This window comes from Pan paniscus, chromosome 11 (assembly GCF_029289425.2).
Source record: "Pan paniscus chromosome 11, NHGRI_mPanPan1-v2.0_pri, whole genome shotgun sequence".
Taxonomy (NCBI): Eukaryota; Metazoa; Chordata; class Mammalia; order Primates; family Hominidae; genus Pan; species Pan paniscus.
Genome location: NC_073260.2, coordinates 103,789,966 through 103,810,367, shown reverse-complemented (window position 1 = coordinate 103,810,367; position 20,402 = coordinate 103,789,966). Strand labels below are relative to the sequence as shown.

Genomic DNA, 20,402 nt, shown 5'->3' with positions numbered 1-20,402 from the left:
CAAGGATATTAAGGAGATATATCAGATTCTGATTTGGACTTATTTTCTAAGGGAAATCCAAGTTAAAATTTTTTTTACATTGGCAGTATACTTATACTGCTGATAAATGTGCTTTCTAAAATTAAAAATAGTATGTGGCTGAGTTAAGTCTGAAATATTTTAAATGCCTTTTTATTGAGATATAATTTATGTACTATAAAATTCACTCTTAAAGCGTACAAGTCAGTAGATTTTATTATAGTCAGAAAGTTATGTAACCATAATCACTGTCTAATTCCAGAATATTTTCATCACCCCAAAAAGAAACCTCATACCCGTTATCAATCATTCCCCAATACTCTCTATTCCCAGCCCCTGGAAAACACTACTATTTGTGTCTTTGGATTTGCCTTATAAGTGGAACAATACAGTGTGGCTTCTTTCACTTAGCATAATGTTTTCAAGGTTTCATTCATGTTGTAGCATGCATCCATACTTCATTCCTTTTAATCCATTCCATAGATATAAAATTTTATTTATCTTGGAATTTTTTGATGCTAAGACCATTTGCATTTTTAGTGTTTTTTTTTGCCTTTTATATATATTTTAAAGGTAAACTACTTTTTGTAAGTTACTGAAAATGAACTGTAGTCTTTAGAGTAGTTTAGTTATTGTTTTTCATATCTACATACATTTCATTATTACATTTACTGTTTCTTAATGATGTTGCTCATCCTCTAACTCTTAAAAAAATCGACGATCAGCTATTATCTTATGGTTTTATTGTCAAAGTGAGCATTTTGCTTTTGGGGGGTTGATTATTTCAATACTTGAATATATTACCTGAAGGGATCTCCTGAGGTATAAATGTTTGGTTTTACTTAGCATAATGTAAGTATGACACCTATACAATCAAGCTGCCATAAGGGATTGAAACCAGTGGAATACATTAATACAATAATTAATTTTATTTTTATTTTGCTGAAGTTATAACAACTTACACTCAGGGAGCCACCATTTCTGGACAGAACATATCATATAACTTTTTAAATTTTTTTTTGGAAATGATCTTTATAGTTTTTTTGAAAGCAGGAGTTCTAATGAGACTGAGTTGTAGCAACTACCTAAGATATACTTAGGTTTAATTTACTGGTATGTAGCCTTTTTTGGGAGGGTGGTCAGGACCTTCTTAAGAATTACATAAAAGTTTTGGACTTTCTCCTATTATAGAAAAGGTACACATGCATATATACTAAAAATTTTACATATGGTTTCAGAGGGCTTGTAGAAATCATTATAGAAAAATCAGAGAAAGAAGATGGGAAAGGATGTAGTCAGATTCACTCCTGAAAAAGCCCAGTGGAGTTAAGGATAAAGAGGAAGGTAGGGCAGTAATTGAGAAAACATAGCTAGTAACACTTTTCAAGGGCCATCTGTCTCTTTGCAGTTCCATTCTTTCTCTCTAGCTACATGTTTTGCTCCTGTTTTTATTTCCTCTTTTCCTTCTTCTTTTCCACTCAGGAAAGTCTTTATTCACAATTTATGGGTCTAATCACCTGGGGTTTACACCTAGGATTTATAATCAGACTTTTAGAATAAGCTGCACCCATCATACAGTCTTCCAGTTAGCAGTAGCCACCAGAAAACACTTCATATGTTCTTCTAATTGTAGATGTTTAATTGAAAGATTGGGATTATAATTTGCTGATAAATGTCTTTAAGGCCACAAAAATGTTGTAGTTTTTGCCTATTATCCTATTTGTTTGTCTCTAGGTGTTTTTTTTTCCCCCAGTGATCATAGCACACAACTTAATGAAAGGAAGGTTGTGGATCCCTAAATACATTTATGTTTCCCTCCAACCAATTACTTTGTACTTAAAATAGTTCCAGACTTCTGACATTGGCAGACACTGTTGCATTAAAACCCTGGCCCTCTAAAAGGGATTCTGGGAAAGGTTCATTGTTGGGGGAGAATCGTTGTAATAGGAAGTATATTTTCAAAGAAAGGAATCTTATGCTGTCTCTGCCTTATAGACTGAAAGAAAAGATGTTGTGACTCAAAAATGACAAAATTAAAATTGCTTTGCTCCAAGTCTTTCTAGGAGCTTATGTGGGAAGGATAAAGATGCATTTGTCTTAAAATTGTGTTATAGGATATATAGAAATTCACAATTATTGTTTAGTTTTTCCTTTTGAATTATTATTTCTTTTTTATAGTGATATTCATGGTGGAATCTTCATAATTTTTCGTTATGCATCTTCTAACTTAAAATCTGCAGATTAAAAAAATCTCTTTTTAGCTTCTAACCAGCAGTTTCAAATAAAAATTCAGAGCAGGTAGAGAAATGCTTTTAAAATGCATATTTGATGTAGTAAGTGCTATGCTATGCTTCTGAAAGCACCAGGGTCACAGCTGCATACATGAAAATGCATGGTGACTGCAGGCATTGTTTCCTCACACAGAAAAGGCAATCTGTGTCTGTCGTTGAATTTATGATGTAAATCAAATCATAGCTTTCCTATATTCAGAGATGTAGCAAGAAGGTTGAGGTGACCTAAAGGTTACAAATAACTTTTGCTTTTTGATTTGCCTATCACAGACTATTTTTTTTTAACCCCCTCATTTCTATTAGGATTGATGTGTTTATACTTGGAAAGGTGAATCCAGTTACAGATTTTATCATTGCCTCTGTGCTAGTCTGGGGGAACCATGCATTTATCATTCACTCCTTCCTCACTCCATTCTGTTAGGATGCTTGTACTGTACTGCTCTGTGCTGTTGATGATATTAATAAAGAGTGGGAACACTGAAATATTAGGTACCAACTCTGTGTGCTTCCTCTGCTTTTTTCTTCTCTGAACAGTGTTGACTTTGGGACAGTGTGCTAGAGGGACTGTGATAAATTGGCTTCCCATGATCCTGTTTATTCTGTCATTTGCAACAACATGAATCAACCAGTTTAAGAGTTTAAAAAGGTGTTTTGGGGAAAGTGTGTGTGTGATAATTACGTTTATTGTAGATAGGCATTTGGCACTGAAAGGGAAACAAAAAGATTAAGAAGACACATACCCAGCTTTCATGCTGCTTATGCTGTAATTTAAGAAACAAACCTATCTTGATGATAATCATAATTGTACCCACTTATGTAGTTCTTCTATTTGCTAGGTATGATATTAAATGCTTTACTTAAAATAGCAATTAAAATATTTGCAAATCACGAAATGGGGAAGTGCCAAAGGATGTACAACAAATTGGATCATCTATTGCAGAAAAACAACAACAAAAAACGCACACAGTGAAGGAGACATTAGAGGCACTAGAGACCAATGAAGGGTGACCTGACTGCCTGGTTTGTATTGATCTTGATATTTAGAAATAATATAATTCTCTTTTAAGGAGAAAGCAGAATCTATTGGCTATCTCAGGAGTTAGGAAATTCAGATTAAAAAATTTCTGTGGGCTCTTCCTGGACATAACACTTCCTTCTGAAATAAAAAAATATAGGGTGATTTATCTCTGAGCTAAAAATAGAAGTCCTTTTTTTTGAGGACTTAGATTTTATTAGACATTGGGCTTAGAGCCATTTAAGCTTGGCATAGAATTATTAGTAGCTGAGAGCTGCCACCTTTAATACTTTTTGCCTTTACAGGGTTTGTTTGCATCTGTAGTCTTGAGCAGTCTTAAGGTTAGGGTTTTAATGGGTGGCTTGGGTTATACAGTATTCGCTCTGGAAAGTATTTAGTCTGATCGCCTTATTTTATTGTTGGTGAAGAAACTTTGGCCAAGAGAGGTTAATTCTCTTGCTTGAGGTCACTTGATGTGTGGCAGAGCCAGGATGTAAATTTGGAACTTTTGATTCTTTTAATTCAGTTCTTTTCCCTCACAATTTTATCTCACCTCTCCACTTCTTTTTTTTTTTAAATTATTGTTATACTTGAAGTTTTAGGGTACATGTGCACAATGTGCAGGTTAGTTACATATGTATACCTGTGCCATGCTGGTGCGCTGCACCCACTAACTCGTCATCTAGCATTAGGTATATCTCCCAATGCTATCCCTCCCCCCTCCCCCCTCCCCCCACCCCACCCCACCACAGTCCCCAGAGTGTGATGTTCCCCTTCCTGTGTCCATGTGTTCTCATTGTTCAATTCCCACCTATGAGTGAGACTATGCGGTGTTTGCTTTTTGTTCTTGCGATAGTTTACTGAGAATGATGATTTCCAATTTCATCCATGTCCCTACAAAGGACATGAACTCATCATTTTTTATGGCTGCATAGTATTCCATGGTGTATATGTGCCACATTTTCTTAATCCAGTCTATCATTTTTGGACATTTGGGTTGGTTCCAAGTCTTTGCTATTGCGAATAGTGCTGCAATAAACATATGTGTGCATGTGTCTTTATAGCAGCATGATTTATAGTCCTTTGGGTATATACCCAGTAATGGGATGGCTGGGTCAAATGGTATTTCTAGTTCTAGATCCCTGAGGAATCGCCACACTGACTTCCACAATGGTTGAACTAGTTTACAGTCCCACCAACAGTGTAAAAGTGTTCCTATTACTCCACATCCTCTCCAGCACCTGTTGTTTCCTGACTTTTTAATGATTGCCATTCTAACTGGTGTGAGATGGTATCTCATTGTGGTTTTGATTTGTATTTCTCTGATGGCCAGTGATGGTGAGCATTTTTTCATGTGTTTTTTGGCTGCATAAATGTCTTCTTTTGAGAAGTGTCTGTTCATGTCCTTCGCCCACTTGTTGATGGGGTTGTTTGTTTTTTTCTTGTAAATTTGTTTGAGTTTATTGTAGATTCTGGATATTAGCCCTTTGTCAGATGAGTAGGTTGTGAAAATTTTCTCCCATTTTGTAGGTTGCTTGTTCACTCTGATGGTAGTTTCTTTTGCTGTGCAGAAGCTCTTTAGTTTAATTAGATCCCATTTGTCAATTTTGGCTTTGGTTGCCATTGCTTTCAGTGTTTTAGACATGAAGTCCTTGCCCATGCCTATGTCCTGAATGGTAATGCCTAGGTTTTCTTCTAGGGTTTTTATGGTTTTAGGTCTAACATGTAAGTCTTTAATCCATCTCGAATTGATTTTTGTATAAGGTGTAAGGAAGGAATCCAGTTTCAGCTTTCTCCATATGGCTAGCCAGTTTTCCCAGCACCATTTATTAAATAGGGAATCCTTTCCCCATTGCTTGTTTTTCTCAGGTTTGTCAAAGATCAGATAGTTGTAGATATGCGGCGTTATTTCTGAGGGCTCTGTTCTGTTCCATTGATCTATATCTCTGTTTTGGTACCAGTACCATGCTGTTTTGGTGACTGTAGCCTTGTAGTATAGTTTGAAGTCAGGTAGTGTGATGCCTCCAGCTTTGTTCTTTTGGCTTAGGATTGCCTTGGCGATGCGGGCTCTATTTTGGTCCCATATGAACTTTAAAGTAGTTTTTTCCAATTCTGTGAAGAAAGTCATTGGTAGCTTGATGGGGATGGCATTGAATCTATAAATTACCTTGGGCAGTATGGCCATTTTCACGATATTGATTCTTCCTACCCATGAGCATGGAAAGTTCTTCCATTTGTTTGTATCCTCTTTTATTTCCTTGAGCAGTGGTTTGTAGTTCTCCTTGAAGAGGTCCTTCACATCCCTTGTAAGTTGGATTCCTAGGTATTTTATTCTCTTTGTAGCAATTGTGAATGGGAGTTCACTCATGATTTGGCTCTCTGTTTGTCTGTTGTTTGTGTATAAGAATGCTTGTGATTTTTGTACATTAAGTTTGTATCCTGAGACTTTGCTGAAGTTGCTTATCAGCTTAAGGAGATTTTGGGCTGAGACAATGGGGTTTTCTAGATATACAATCATGTCGTCTGCAAACAGGGACAATTTGACTTCCTCTTTTCCTAACTGAATACTCTTTATTTCCTTTTCCTACCTAATTGCCCTGGCCAGAACTTCCAACACTATGTTGAATAGGAGTGGTGAGAGAGGGCATCCCTGTCTTGTGCCAGTTTTCAAAGGGAATGCTTCCAGTTTTTGCCCATTCAGTATGATATTGGCTATGGGTTTGTCATAGATAGCTCTTATTATTTTGAAATACGTCCCATCAATACCTAATTTATTGAGAGTTTTTAGCATGAAGGGTTGTTGAATTTTGTCAAAGGCCTTTTCTGCATCTATTGAGATAATCATGTGGTTTTTGTCTTTGGTTCTGTTTATATGCTGGATTACATTTATTGATTTGCGTATATTGAACCAGCCTTGAATCCCAGGGATGAAGCCCACTTGATCATGGTGGATAAGCTTTTTGATGTGCTGCTGGATTCGGTTTGCCAGTATTTTATTGAGGATTTTTGCATCAATGTTCATCAAGGATATTGGTCTAAAATTGTCTTTTTTGGTTGTGTCTCTGCCCGGCTTTGGTATCAGGATGATGCTGGCCTCATAAAATGAGTTAGGGAGGATTCCCTCTTTTCCACTTCTATTTTCTTCTGAGATATGGACATGGCTACATAATAGTAAATGATTATGATAGTGTTCTGTAGCCACTGCATATATTAATATAAATAATAATAACGATGATAATGTGCAGTGTTTGTGTTTATTTTTTCAAAACTTGTATAGCTTATTGTCTGCTACTGTTAGATTTATTTACAATTGATCGGGCTGATTCATCAGCCCATCTATCCTTTTGAATAAAGTGTTGTTAGGCAACTTAGTATTCATAACTTGAATAGCCGGTTTGGGGATAATTAGAAATTTGAGGCATGACTCAGGTTGTGTTTTGGCGTTCTTTGTACCACATTCTTCCCTTTTTTGATCAATAATGCTTCCAATTTAAAGTTGTTAACTTGACTCAGTTAAATTGTGGATCCTTTCATTTACCTTGACCTTTCTCAGTTGGATGTACTTGAAAAAATGGAAAGGCTAACAAACAGTGGGTGAGAGGAAGAAAGTAAAGAAAAATCTTGAGTAATCCATAAATGTAATAATCAACTCTTGAATACAGCAAGACTGAGCTATACTTAGCCTTATGGAATTTTAAATGCTTTAATTATAATTTTTTAAGTAGGAAAATAACTTCATTTTCTATCATACCCAAATTAGCATGAATATTCTTTAATGCTTTTTATTCTATGTTTTCCAAAGGAATAATTTTACATTTGTTTTCCATTTTAAGCCTTCTAGTTTCTAGTGTGTTCTGTTACTCTTGTGCATGCAGTTTGATAACTATATTTCCATAAGAAAATCACAACTCTGATCTTGATCGATTAACTACTTTTCATTCAGTGTTAGGAAAGGTGAAACTGGAAGCATAGTGTTTTTTTTTTTTTTTTTTTTTTTTAACAATTTGGGACTGGTGCAATGCTTTCTTCGGTGATGTGCCTTCCATAGTGCTTGTCATTTACTCAATGGAGTGATTCTTGACCAGGAGCAATTTTGTCCTCCAGGAGATATTTGGCAATGTCTGGAGACAATTTTGATTGTCATGACTAGGAGAAATCCTACTTGTATCTAGTGGGTGGAGGCCAGGGATGCTGCCAAACATTCCATTGTGCATAGGACAACCTACACAATAAAGAGTTATGTGGCCCAAAATGTCAGTAGTGGTAAGACTGAGAAACTCTCATGCATGGGCAGTTGTGCAATGAAGTTTATTGAATTAAAAAATACATCCATTCTATTACGTGAGCCTAAGGCTTTATGGATTATTTTATATATGTATTACACACCAATTTGATGACTCTTAAGGGAGAATTTAGCTCTTTGCTTCATTATGATTAAAGTATTAAAATTGTGGCAATTATAATTGATTATAAGTTAGTATACTTAGTTGAAATGGTATGTTAGTAATCAAATGCTGATCAACAGGAAGATTCAGTGTTCTCCTCTTATACTTCCCTTTTCCCTCAAGTTTTACAGCTTCTTAGAATCAATATTGTGTATCATCACCTGCAATATTGCCACTCAGTTCTGACATAATCAATTATTTGGAAAACTTAATTATCCAGATGTCTAAATCAGTAATTAATCTTTATGATCCCTATCCTACTATATTCTACTTAATCTCATTTTTTGAATTTAGGTCTGAGATACTAAATAAAATCTGCTGAATCCAATAGCTAGCAAAACAGGCCTTCAGCATCATGCAACAAAGCTGGAGTGGCTCCCTCGGTATGCATAAATGTAAATTAGAATTGTTTGCCATATATACATCACTTTTAATCTCATTTTATACTATTTTTTATTTCTGTTGACCTGATTCAATTTGGACAAAACTGAGTATTTTAAAAAGGAGATAGATTCTTAGCGGTTTTTTTTGGTGGGGTATGAAGGATGGAAGGGAGATGACTTATAAAGGAAGAATATTGAAAAGCACTTCGGTGCCTTATGACCATACAAAAACTGTGTGATAACTTGTTGAGTTTTCTTTTTAAATATTTATAAGTGCCACCATTATCTGGAAGATTAATGGATGATTATATCTGATACTCTTTATAGCGATATGGTTCTTATCAGAAGAACCCAAAGCTGCTGAAATAATTGTAGGTACTATTTCTGCTGTTTCTTCCTTTTTATGTAGTGAGTGTTTTTTTGTTTGTTTGTTTGTTCCTTTGTTTTTGGTAGAGACTGGGTCATGCTATGTTGCTCAGGCTGATGTCAAATCCCTGGCCTCCAGCAATTCTCCAGCCTTGGCCTCCCAAAGTGCCGGGATTACAGGTGTGAATCACTGCTACTGGCCTGTTTTGTGGTTTTAATTGAACACGACCTGCTGAACTTTCAATCTAAGAATTTCATCTGATACTACATACCTGAGAGGCTTTTAGAATTTGTAATATTTTTCTTAGTATTTGTGGCAACCAAAGTGGAAGCAAATTCTAGGTAGGTTTAACTGCCAAAGGGTTTGGAATTGGGAAACATGAATGATTTTGATACGATTTCTGAGTTTTGGCATAAAAAGTTGCTTGGAGTGATCCCTTAGCAATGGTAGCATTCCCGTCAGTCAGAAATAGCCTGTGCTTTAGCAAGCAGGAGGCTGCCAGCATGTGAAGTTAGTTAGTACATGATAGGTTAGGTGAGGTTAAGAAGAAATAGATAGTGTTATACCCACAAACTGTGTGGTAGTGTCAGAGAGGTGTTTCACATGTGTTTCAACGTGATAGATCTAATGTACTCTTCTGTTTTTAAAAGAGAAAAAAAAATAGTACATTTCCCACCCCCAACACCCCTGCAGTAGTTTTTACTTGTAGCAGTTCTGAATCCTGGTAACATATTAAAATTACCTGTAGAATTTTAAAAAATTGCTAAGGGACAAACTTCATTCCTAGCAATCGAAGATAACAGACCTGGGCATTAGTATTAAGGGCTCTACAGCTAATCTAACTTGCAACCAAGAATAGGAACCACTGCTTTATAGCAGTGCATCAGAATTTCCTGCAGGGCTATTTATTAGGTCTGGGCTAGGGCTTGAGAATTTGCATTTCTAACAAGTTCCCAGTTGATCTTACTAGTAAGGCATCACATTTTGAGAATCACCACGAAGGCAATCTTAAAAAATCATCTGAGTGTAACTGATGGTCTGATTGTTACTCTTTTTTGAAAAATCATTGCTGGAGATATATAGTTGGGTTAAAATTAAAGAATAGCTCTATGTATGTGGTTCCTTTTATACTAAAAAGATTGATATTTCTGTATTGTTTGCATGTTTTTACAATGAGCATTTTAATGTTTTTTTTTTTTTTTTTTTTTTTTTTTTTTTTTGAGACGGAGTTTTGCTCTTGTTGCCCAGGCTGGAGTGCAATGGCATAATATCAGTTCACTGCAACCTCCGCCTCCCAAGTTTAAGCGATTCACCTTCCTCAGCCTCCTGAGTAGCTGGGATTACAGGCATGTGCCACCGTGCCTGGCTAATTTTGTATTTTTAGTAGAGACAGGGTTTCTCCATGTTGGTCAGGCTGGTCTCGAACTCCCAACCTCAGGTGATCCACCCTTCTTGGCCTCCCAAAGTGCTGGGATTACAGGCGTGAGCCACCGCGTCCAGCCTTAAATCTTATTTAAATATTTTCTTGGAGGAAAAAGCCACATAAATAATAGCTAAAAATTGTATAGCACTTAATAGTTTAAAAAGCTGACCAATTTACAATTATTAGTAGAGTAGCCTTTTTGAACTATTTAAAATAATTCATGGTTGTACTTTTTGTTTTTTTGGGGGTTAAACCCCATTCTTTGAGAATCCTTCAAATTTCAGATTTTATGTTTTATATAGTCTCTTTAGGTATCTTAATAGAAGTAGCTCAAATAAACGGATTCATGTGCATTCAACAGAAATTTTATGCATCTTCAGTTTGGATAGTTGTTAAGATGGAAGGAATATTTCCTTTTTTCTATTCTTAAATATGCTGGGGAAGTGCAGAACCATACAATGGGAATAATGAAGTACCTGGAAACAGAGAGGGAGAGACAGAGCTTATGGGTTCGGGTAAGGTTGGAGGAGATGGAACTTTCCAGGCTTGGAAAGAGAGCAGCGGTAGCAGGAGGAGGAGGTGGCTTGTAACCTCTAGGAATGAAGGATCAAGGGGATGGATATGAGAGAGCTGCTGGATTCAGGAGCTTGGCCAAAGTCACAGAACTGTTAAATGGAAGAGTCCATTCCCAGATTTGGATCTCTGAGGCTCCTGTGTCCATTTTGTTTTCTGCAAAAATGTTAGGAAAAGGCAGGGGGGAGAGTCAGTTCTGATGAACCAACTCTGCAACAAATGGAGCAAGTGATCATTTTGTGACAATTATGAATCGTGAAAAAAGTCTCTAGATGGTACTGGCTTCTTTGCGGCTATATTTGGATATTGAAAATGTGTAGTCCTGAATAACAGGTTCCCATGTGACTTTCTGTGTCTTTCAGAAATCATCCTCATCCTTTGATCACTGTGCTTGAACACAGACCTGATTGCTGGCCAGTGTTTTTGCAGCAGCTGACAGCGTTTTTCCAGCAGTGCCCTGAAAGGTAATGTAAAATAAAAGTGTAAAATAAAGTGAGGGAGACAGAGTGGTATATGCTAATTTTAGAGCTGGGGTTTTTTTTTTGTTTGTTTGTTTCTTTTTAGCTCCTTTGATCTATAATGTTTTCTCCTGAAGAACCATCCTAGAGCAGGTTGTAGTTTTCTTTTCTTTTTAAATTTAATTTTATTATTATTATACTTTAAGTTTTAGGGTACATGTGCACAATGTGCAGGTAGGTTACATATGTTTACATGTGCCATGCTGGTGTGCTGCACCCATTAACTCGTCATTTAGCATTAGGTATATCTCCTAATGCTATCCCTCCCCCCTCCCCCCACCCCGCAACAGTCCCCAGAGTGTGATGTTCCCCTTCCTGTGTCCATGTGTTCTCATTGTTCAATTCCCACCTATGAGTGAGACTATGCGGTGTTTGGTTTTTTGTTCTTGTGATAGTTTACTGAGAATGATGATTTCCAATTTCATTCATGTCCCTACAAAGGACATGAACTCATCATTTTTTATGGCTGCATAGTATTCCATGGTGTATATGTGCCAACATAGTGTTGGAAGTTCTGGCCAGGGCAATTAGGCAGGAGAAGGAAATAAAGGGTATTCAATTATGAAAAGAGGAAGTCAAATTGTCCCTGTTTGCAGATGACATGATTGTATATCTAGAAAACCCCATTGTCTCAGCCCAAAATCTCCTTAAGCTGATAAGCAACTTCAGCAAAGTCTCAGGATACAAACTTAATGTACAAAAATCACAAGCATTCTTATACACCAATAACAGACAGAGAGCCAAATCATGAGTGAACTCCCATTCAGAATTGCTTCAAAGAGAATAAAATACCTAGGAATCCAACTTACAAGGGATATGAAGGACTTCTTCAAGGAGAACTACAAACCACTGCTCAGTGAAATAAAAGAGGATACAAACAAATGGAAGAACATTCCATGCTCATGGGTAGGAAGAATCAATATCATGAAAATGGCCATACTGCCCAAGGTAATTTATAGATTCAATGCCATCCCCATCAAGCTACCAATGACTTTCTTCACAGAATTGGAAAAAACTACTTTAAAGTTCATATGGGACCAAAAAAGAGCCCGCATCGCCAAGTCAATCCTAAGCCAAAAGAACAAAGCTGGAGGCATCACGCTACCTGACTTCAAACTATACTACAAGGCTACAGTCACCAAAACAGCATGGTACTGGTACCAAAACAGAGATATAGATCAATGGAACAGAACAGAGCCTTCAGAAATAACGCCGCTTATCTACAACTATCTGATCTTTGACAAACCTGAGAAAAACAAGCAATGGGGAAAGGATTCCCTATTTAATAAATGGTGCTGGGAAAACTGGCTAGCCATATGGAGAAAGCTGAAACTGGATTCCTTCCTTACACCTTATACAAAAATTAATTCAAGATGGATTAAAGACTTACATGTTAGACCTAAAACCATAAAAACCGTAGAAGAAAACCTAGGCATCACCATTCAGGACATAGGCATGGGCAAGGACTTCATGTCAGGTTGTAGTTTTCTATTTTCTTTTAAAGAGTAAAAGAAAAAAATCTACCAGATTTATTGGTTGTTGAAATACTGAATATGAGAAAAGCTGTTATTAAAGAAGTTAAGCATTGGTAAGTGGTTAGGAAAGTAGGCTAGAATAATTCAGTAAGCTACTACACAATACATATAGGAGATAAGTTCTTCCCCTTGGACACTGGCTAATGAGTTAGTCTCTCCATTAGAAAACTGCCATTTGAGATAAAGTATTACTGCCAAGTGGGATCAGATAGCCACCATATGTGCAGTTAGTGTACTTTCACCAAGGCCTCCTGATGGCTCTCAAAGCTACTCCCCTTTCTTCTATCCTTACTACCATGACGCTGGTTCAGGGCCTCAATATCTCTTGCTGTGGCTCTTGCCACCTGTTCCTAACTGGTGTCTCTGCCTCCAGTCTTGTCCTGGTCAAATCCATTCTCTAAACATCCTTCAGAAGGATATATCAAGAGAGCAGATCTTACAGTATCATTCCCATGCTTAAGTCTCTGTGGCTGTGGTTTTCAAACTGCACTTGCAGTGCATGGGCTAAGCATGGAGCATGTTCCCACCCCTTTGGCTCTGTTTTCTTAGCACTTACTTGTTGATATCTTATGGAAGCTTTCTATGGGAAAACAAAAAGGATTGGTTTCTGAAACAGTTTGAAATTCCATGGACTATAGGATAAAATCTAATATGTCATAGTAGGCTTAGTATATGATGCAGTTCCAATCTGTCTCACCAGCTTTATCTTTTCTTATCTTCATCTCGCAGTTTATGCTTTAGCAGTACAATGACTTGCCTTGTGTTCCACACAGGAAGCAGTGCTGTTTCCTTCTCTCCATGTTTTTACTTACTGGTATCTACTGTACTCTCTTGAATCTTACCCCACTCTCTTTCTGATAAATGTCTTTATTTGAAATGTCTGTTTAGGCATTTTTTTTGCCCTAGGGTCTTTTCTTACTAGAAGCTGTATTAGGCGTGTGTCTTGCATGGTTACATAATACCTTGCAGTTGCGACATTATCATAATTACTCTCCTGTATTAACTGTGAAACCTTGAGGGCAGGGACTGTGTTTCATTATTCTTTGTATTAGTGATGCTTGGCACATTTCTAGGTGCTTTATAAATGTTGAATTTCTTTAAATGAGGTTGCAGTGAGCGGAGATTGTACCACTGCACTTCAGCCTGGGTGACAGGTTGTTAATAAGTATATGAGTAGCGATTCACAACTATGGGAAGAAAGCAAAATGTTGTAAGGATAGCTAGCTATTTATGTTCATTTTAATATTATGTATATGTCCTAAAATGACAATATATCTTCATGCTAGATTTTTTGGGGGGGGGGGCGTTATAATTATTATTATTTTTAAGAGATTGGGAGTCTGCTGTGTTGCCCAGGCTGAACATGAACTCCTGGGCTCAAGTGATCCTCCTGTCTCAGCCTTCTGAGTAGCTGGGACTATAGGCATGCACCTCTGCACACAGTATTTGGGTATTATTTTATAATTAAGTTCTGCATTCATTTATTAAAGGCCTATGACTTTAACCTTTCAGGAACTGAGAATTTGAGAATGGTGCAAATTGATAATATCATGGATTTTAGGCTGGGTTACTTTAAGATTATCTAGTCTAACATAATTTTTCAGATGAGAGAACTGAGGAGAGCAACATTAAACGACTTACTGAAGGTTTCTTGGCTAGCTAGTGGTGGAGTTGGGCCTAAAGCCTCCGTTATTTTTATTTTTATCTTTTTTTGTGACAGAGTCTCACTCTGTTGCCTAGGCTGGAGTGCAGTGGTGCAATCTCGGCTCATTGCAACCTCTGCCTCACGGATTCACGCCATTCTTCTGCCTCAGCCTCCTGGGTAGCTGGGACTACAGGTGCCCGCCACCATGCCTGGCTAATTTTTTGTATTTTTAGTAGAGACGAGGTTTCACTGTGTTAGCTAGGATGGTCTCAATATCCTGACCTCATGATCCACCCGCCTCGGACTCCTAAATTGCTGGGATTACAGGTGTGAGCCACCGTGCCTGGCCCAAGCCTCCATTTTTTTACTCTCTCTCTAGGTCTGTTTTTTTTAGTACTTCTCCCTTTGTGGTGAGCTTAAATATAAAAGACTTGTGTGTAGGTACATACATAATTGGTTACATTTTAAAACATTTTAAATCACTTTGGGATTTCAGATTATCTGTTTTTTTAATATTCATTTTTTCCTAAGCCCTGGTAATGTCTTACTCCACCGAAGTGATGATTAATCATCAGATACCACATGCAGAATCTAAAATCAGAACAGATTAAGCCAAGGGGATTTTTAAATAGTATATTGTCCTTAAGGAAGTTCAACGTTTGCTCCTGATGTCAAATCATAATGGCATCTTGGAAATGTATTTCTTTATATGAACCTTACATTTCACCTTCAGCATCTCAAAGTAGAAGAAAACCGATAAGCCATCCATGGATGCTGTTGACACCCGGATAGTATTTATTCTTTGGGGAATACATTATTAAAGAGAGATGGAGAAGGAAGTTTCTTAAATCTCTTTTCTGGGAACTTTCACTTTGTATTTCATACATACATTATCTGATTCCTTCATCTATCTTTTTTTAGTTTCCGAAAGTAGAAGGTGTGATAAAGATATATGTTTCAGTAATAATTTTGAAGTGAAAAGTCCTTTTGATTTTTATAGATTGTATAAGTATTTGAGCTTATGATAAAAAAATTTCTTCAGACTGTGAGCTCTATGAGAGCAGGAACTTAATGTATTTTTATTTCTTGTTTTGTTTCCATCACGTAGATGAGTGAGGTATACTGTAGGTGATCAGTAAATTTTACCAAGTGAATAAATTAATGAATGAATAAAATTTAATTGGCTTGGTAACTTTTACATTTTTATTAATCTTAATGGCATTTTGAAATCACATTGCTATGAAATGTATGGTATTGTAAGACTATGTTGTCAAGCGTTATTTATTTTATTATAATTTTAAAAATTCCCTTTTATTTTAGATTCTGGGGTGTATGTGCAGATCTGTTGGAAGGGTATATTGTGTAGTGCTGAGGTTTGGCCTTTTATTGATTCTGTCACCCAGTAGTGAACAAAGTACCTAACAGGAAAATTTTCAGCCCTTGTCCCCCCTCCTTCCCACCCTCCTTTTGGAGTCCCTTGTGTCTGTTGTTCCCATCTTTATGTCTGTGTGAACCCAAGGTTTAGCTCCCACTCTTAAATGAGAACAGTCAAGCATAATTTAAATACCATTTCTTCCATGAAGCAATTGCACTTTATACCTTTCTTTTGGCAGTTGTCACTTTCTATCATCTAGTTCAGGATCATAACTGATTGTCTCTGTCAGACTGTATGCTTCTTGAGGATAGATAATTCTTATTTCATCTTTGTATCTTATCTAATCATTCCTATATATAAGAATGTGAAAAACATTAGAAAATAAAGTCATGACATTTAATTGCATGCTAATTATAAAACTACTCTGTAACTTAGTGTAACTGAATTAATTAAATGATTGAGCATCTCTTTGAAGGCCTAGTATGTACAGTTATTGGTGATAATAGCAGTAAACAGAAATCCGTGGCCTCATTTGGTTTATAGTCTGGCAGGGGATACAGATATTAAGTATGTAATAATAACAGCTTGTAATCTCAGCTACTTGGGAGACTGAGGCAGGAGGATTGCTTGAGCCTAGAAATTCAAGGCTGAAGTGCACTATTATTGTGCCTGTGAATAGCCATTGCACTCTAGCCTGGGCAATGTAGCAAGACACTGTCTCTTAAAAAAATGTAATGGCAATAAAGGCATTGTATCTTAAAAGCACATCTGATGTGATCTGATCAAGGTGAAGTGTCAAGGAAGGACCTGAGAAAGTCATTTTAAAGCAGATAACTGAAGGATGATAGAAGCTAGGTAGGGAGAAGGAATAGGAAGGGTAGAAGGGGAGAATATTACAGGTAGAGGGAATAGCAAGTGAGAAGAAAGCCCAGATGGCTTGATAAAGACCTGAAAGGAGTTTAGTGTGGTTTAGTGGTGAATGAAGAGCAAGAAATGAAGCTGGAAAGATAAACAGAGGCCAAATGATGGAGGGTGTGTGTGAATTGGGCTAGATACTGTTTAGGCTAGTTAATGACATGACCATATTTTTATTTTTGATGATCATTCCTGTGTTTTAGTGAATTTGGACTAGGAGTTTTCAGGATATAGTGAAATCTAAATAGATACAAAAGATTTGTAGGGTGGGAAGTGCTTAAGAAGACCTTGACAAATTATTTCACCTCTCTCTGCTTCAGTTTCTTTATCCGTGTTATAAGGATAATATTATTTTTTATTTCATAGGGTTGTGGTGAGGATTAAATGGATTTAAAGACATAACATGCAGTAACTTGAACACTGTAAGGGTTAACAGGTTAACAAGTAAATGTTAACTGTCATCATAATCATCTTGGGATGTTTGTCTGGATTTGTTTTATGTAGATCCTCACCTGTAGAGTTTTTCCAAAAATGCATGTTTGTGTCATACTCCTGGAGAGGTGATCCTGACATCTGTAATTCTAGAAAGGTTGTCAGGTGATCCTTTTTTTTTAAGATGGAGTCTCGCTCTGTTGCCAGGCTGGAGTGCAGTGGAGCAATCTTGGCTCACTGCAACCTCTGCCTCCTTGGTTCAGGCGATTCTCCTGCCTCAGCCTCCTGAGTAGCTGGGACTACAGGTGCATGCTACCACGCCCAGCTAATTTTTGTATTTTTAGTAGAGACAGTGTTTCACCATGTTGGCCAGGATGGTCTCTATCTCCTGACCTCATGATCTGCCTGCCTCGGCCTCCCAAAGTGCTGGGATTTTTATAGGCGTGAGCCTCCGTGCCCAGCCCAGATGATTCTTGTGTTCACTAAACACTGATTTCGGAGATGTAGTTGCTATTCTAATGTGCAAATAGAGACTCTCTTCATCCTGGGCATCTAGCTTACAGGCTCCAGGTGTTGAATAATTTTCCTCAGTGTACAAAGAACTGTTTGGCATAGATGTAGGCAGGTCATAGCGGAATACAAGAATCATAAAAAGAAGTTACACTTGATGATATGGTAGTTTATGTTATGTCATGAACTGTAAGTTGATATTTGCCACTTACCTGCTTGATAGTGTGTTTAACTCAATAACTGGCTAATGTATTTCATGTCTTATAGGTCAGAAGTTTCATGCATTCAAATAATGGCACCATTTCTGTGGTATCTGTATTGTGAACCATCTCAGTTACAAGAATATGCTAAACTCCGACTAGCCCTGCTGAAAGTCTTACTTCAACCCCAGGTTCTTTGTGACAAAGATCAACCATCAATACTGGAACAGCAGATACTTCAACTGTGTTGTGACATAGTTCCATGTTTGCAGGTAAGGTCTTTGTCCTCCTCCACAAATATAGGTCAGCATCAGTAAGTGTTGTTATTGTCATAGACAAAGTAGTTCTAGAACATAAGTGATTTGGCAAACTCAGACATGATCCTCGCTCTAGAAATGCTTACAATCTTTTGGGGAAGATGAAAGAAACAAAATCTAGATTTAGTATGAATATATTATATTCGATGTTAACTAAATACACAGAAATTATAAATCGACATAGTCCATTCTGGAAATAGCAAGCATGAAAACTTTCCTTTGTTTAAGAAACAGTTATCAGGTAAAAGATTTTGAGTTGAGTTTCTTCTGTGTAGACATTGGGACAGTAACAAGGAAAAAAAAGACCTCTGTGCACATTGGAAAAAAAAAAAGATGTGTCTCAGGGCATAAATAGCTCTGAGGATGCAAAGCCTGGCCAGCTGAGTGCCAGCTAGATTCCAGCTTCCACATATCCCCTTGCAACATATGCAGCAGCTCTCAGGGATCCTGCTCTTGAGAAGCACACATGTAGTAAATGAGTTAGGACAAGTACTGTACATATATTCTTACAATTCAAAGTAGAAAGATGAAAGGTGGTTAACAGAGGTATGGATAAAACACAGACACAGTTCAGGGGAAAGAGAAATTTGAGTCATTGTCTCTATAACTGCATATGAAAAAAAAAAATCCAGTTGCCCAGGTGTTGTGATTTTAGTGTAGTGATTCATTTATCAGTCCATCTCTTCCCATCATCTAGGTTTGCTATTTGCCTGGAATCTCAGCACCATGCTGCTTAGCTGATGGAGGGAATCTGTGAACATATTTCAAAACGATCACTTGAGGTCACACATGACCTGCTTTAAGTTTGTGTTAGCAGGGAGTGACTTGAGTAAATCTTTCCTCTGCGACTTATAAATAGGCTTTCCTGTAATCAAGGCAGAGAAAATTTAATTAAAATGAATTCTCCTGTGGCTTTTCCAAAGCTTTTGTTTTGTGCGGGCAATAAAGCAATGTATAGGCAGAACATCTTGAACTAGGGTACATTTTTCACGTCATGGCTGCATTACCCTGTTCTGTGCTCCTTGGCAAAGGTTTGTCTTCATCTTATGAACCTGTGTTGACAGGCTTAAATGCTTTTAGAAATGAGCTCGGTGGAATATTTCTGGGAATCTGTAGCTTTTTAACCTAACAGTTATGTAAGAAAAAAGGGGATACATCATTTGGAAGTACTGGAACTAGTGACAGTAGCATACTTAATCAGTTTAACAAATCAGCTTTATTAGAATGAAGCGTGTGAGGGTTGGACGTGGTCTTAGAGACAATATAATCCATTTACCACCCAATACAGATGTTTCTTATACTCTCTGAAACATGACTATCTCATGGCTAATTGAATATTTTAGTGATAGAGGAAGCATACTATTTTGCAAGGCAACCATTTTTTTTAGCAAGTACTTTTTGACCTTCATTTTTCTCATTCATTCATTTCCATTCTTCTCAGAACAAAATGAAATAAACTTTTAAAAAAACCCCATCTGTATCCTATCTTATTTTTCTCCCTTCTTTCCTTCCCGTTTTTCCTTCCTTCCTTTCCTCCTCACCTCGCTCCCTTCCTTATTTTTTTCTTCACTTTCTTAATCTCTCCATTGCAAATGGTTTCCCAACTTTTCTCTGTTTTGTTTTGCCAGGAATTTTCTAGTTTATTGTTGCTCAAAATATGCTACTATGAAATGATCATCTTAGAGATGACTACAATGCTGTTGATGTGGTCTTTTTTTTTTTTATTATACTTTAAGTTTTAGGGTACATGTGCACATTGTGCAGGTTAGTTACATATGTATACATGTGCCATGCTGGTGCACTGCACCCACTAACTCGTCATCTAGCATTAGGTATATCTCCCAATGCTATCCCTCCCCCTTCCCCCACCCCACCACAGTCCCCAGAATGTGATATTCCCCTTCCTGTGTCCATGTGATCTCATTGTTCAATTCCCACCTATGAGTGAGAATATGCGGTATTTGGTTTTTTGTTCTTGCGATAGTTTACTGAAAATGATGATTTCCAATTTCATCCATGTCCCTACAAAGGACATGAACTCATCATTTTTTATGGCTGCATAGTATTCCATGGTATATATGTGCCACATTTTCTTAATCCAGTCTATCATTGTTGGACATTTGGGTTGGTTCCAAGTCTTTGCTATTGTGAATAATGCCGCAATAAACATACGTGTGCATGTGTCTATAGCAGCATGATTTATAAACCTTCGGGTATATACCCAGTAATGGGATGGCTGGGTCAAATGGTATTTCTAGTTCTAGATCCCTGAGGAATCGCCACACTGACTTCCACAATGGTTGAACTAGTTTACAGTCCCACCAACGTGTAAAAGTGTTCCTATTTCTCCACATCCTCTCCAGTACCTGTTGTTTCCTGACTTTTTAATGATCGCCATTCTAACTGGTGTGAGATGGTATCTCATTGTGGTTTTGATTTG

The 20,402-nt window shown here is 37.2% G+C and overlaps 1 protein-coding gene across 6 annotated transcripts in view; it reads left to right on the top strand.

Annotated features, from left to right (window-relative positions):
- FOCAD (focadhesin) overlaps window positions 1-20,402 on the top strand; it is a 325,099-nt gene that overhangs the window by 66,569 nt on the left and 238,128 nt on the right. For all 6 annotated transcript variants that reach the window (XM_034967226.3, XM_063594465.1, XM_063594464.1 and 3 more), the window contains 2 exons: window positions 10,878-10,979; window positions 17,713-17,917. In XM_034967226.3, the coding sequence (XP_034823117.1) occupies window positions 10,878-10,979; window positions 17,713-17,917 (307 nt within the window). The remainder of the gene's footprint in view (window positions 1-10,877; window positions 10,980-17,712; window positions 17,918-20,402) is intronic.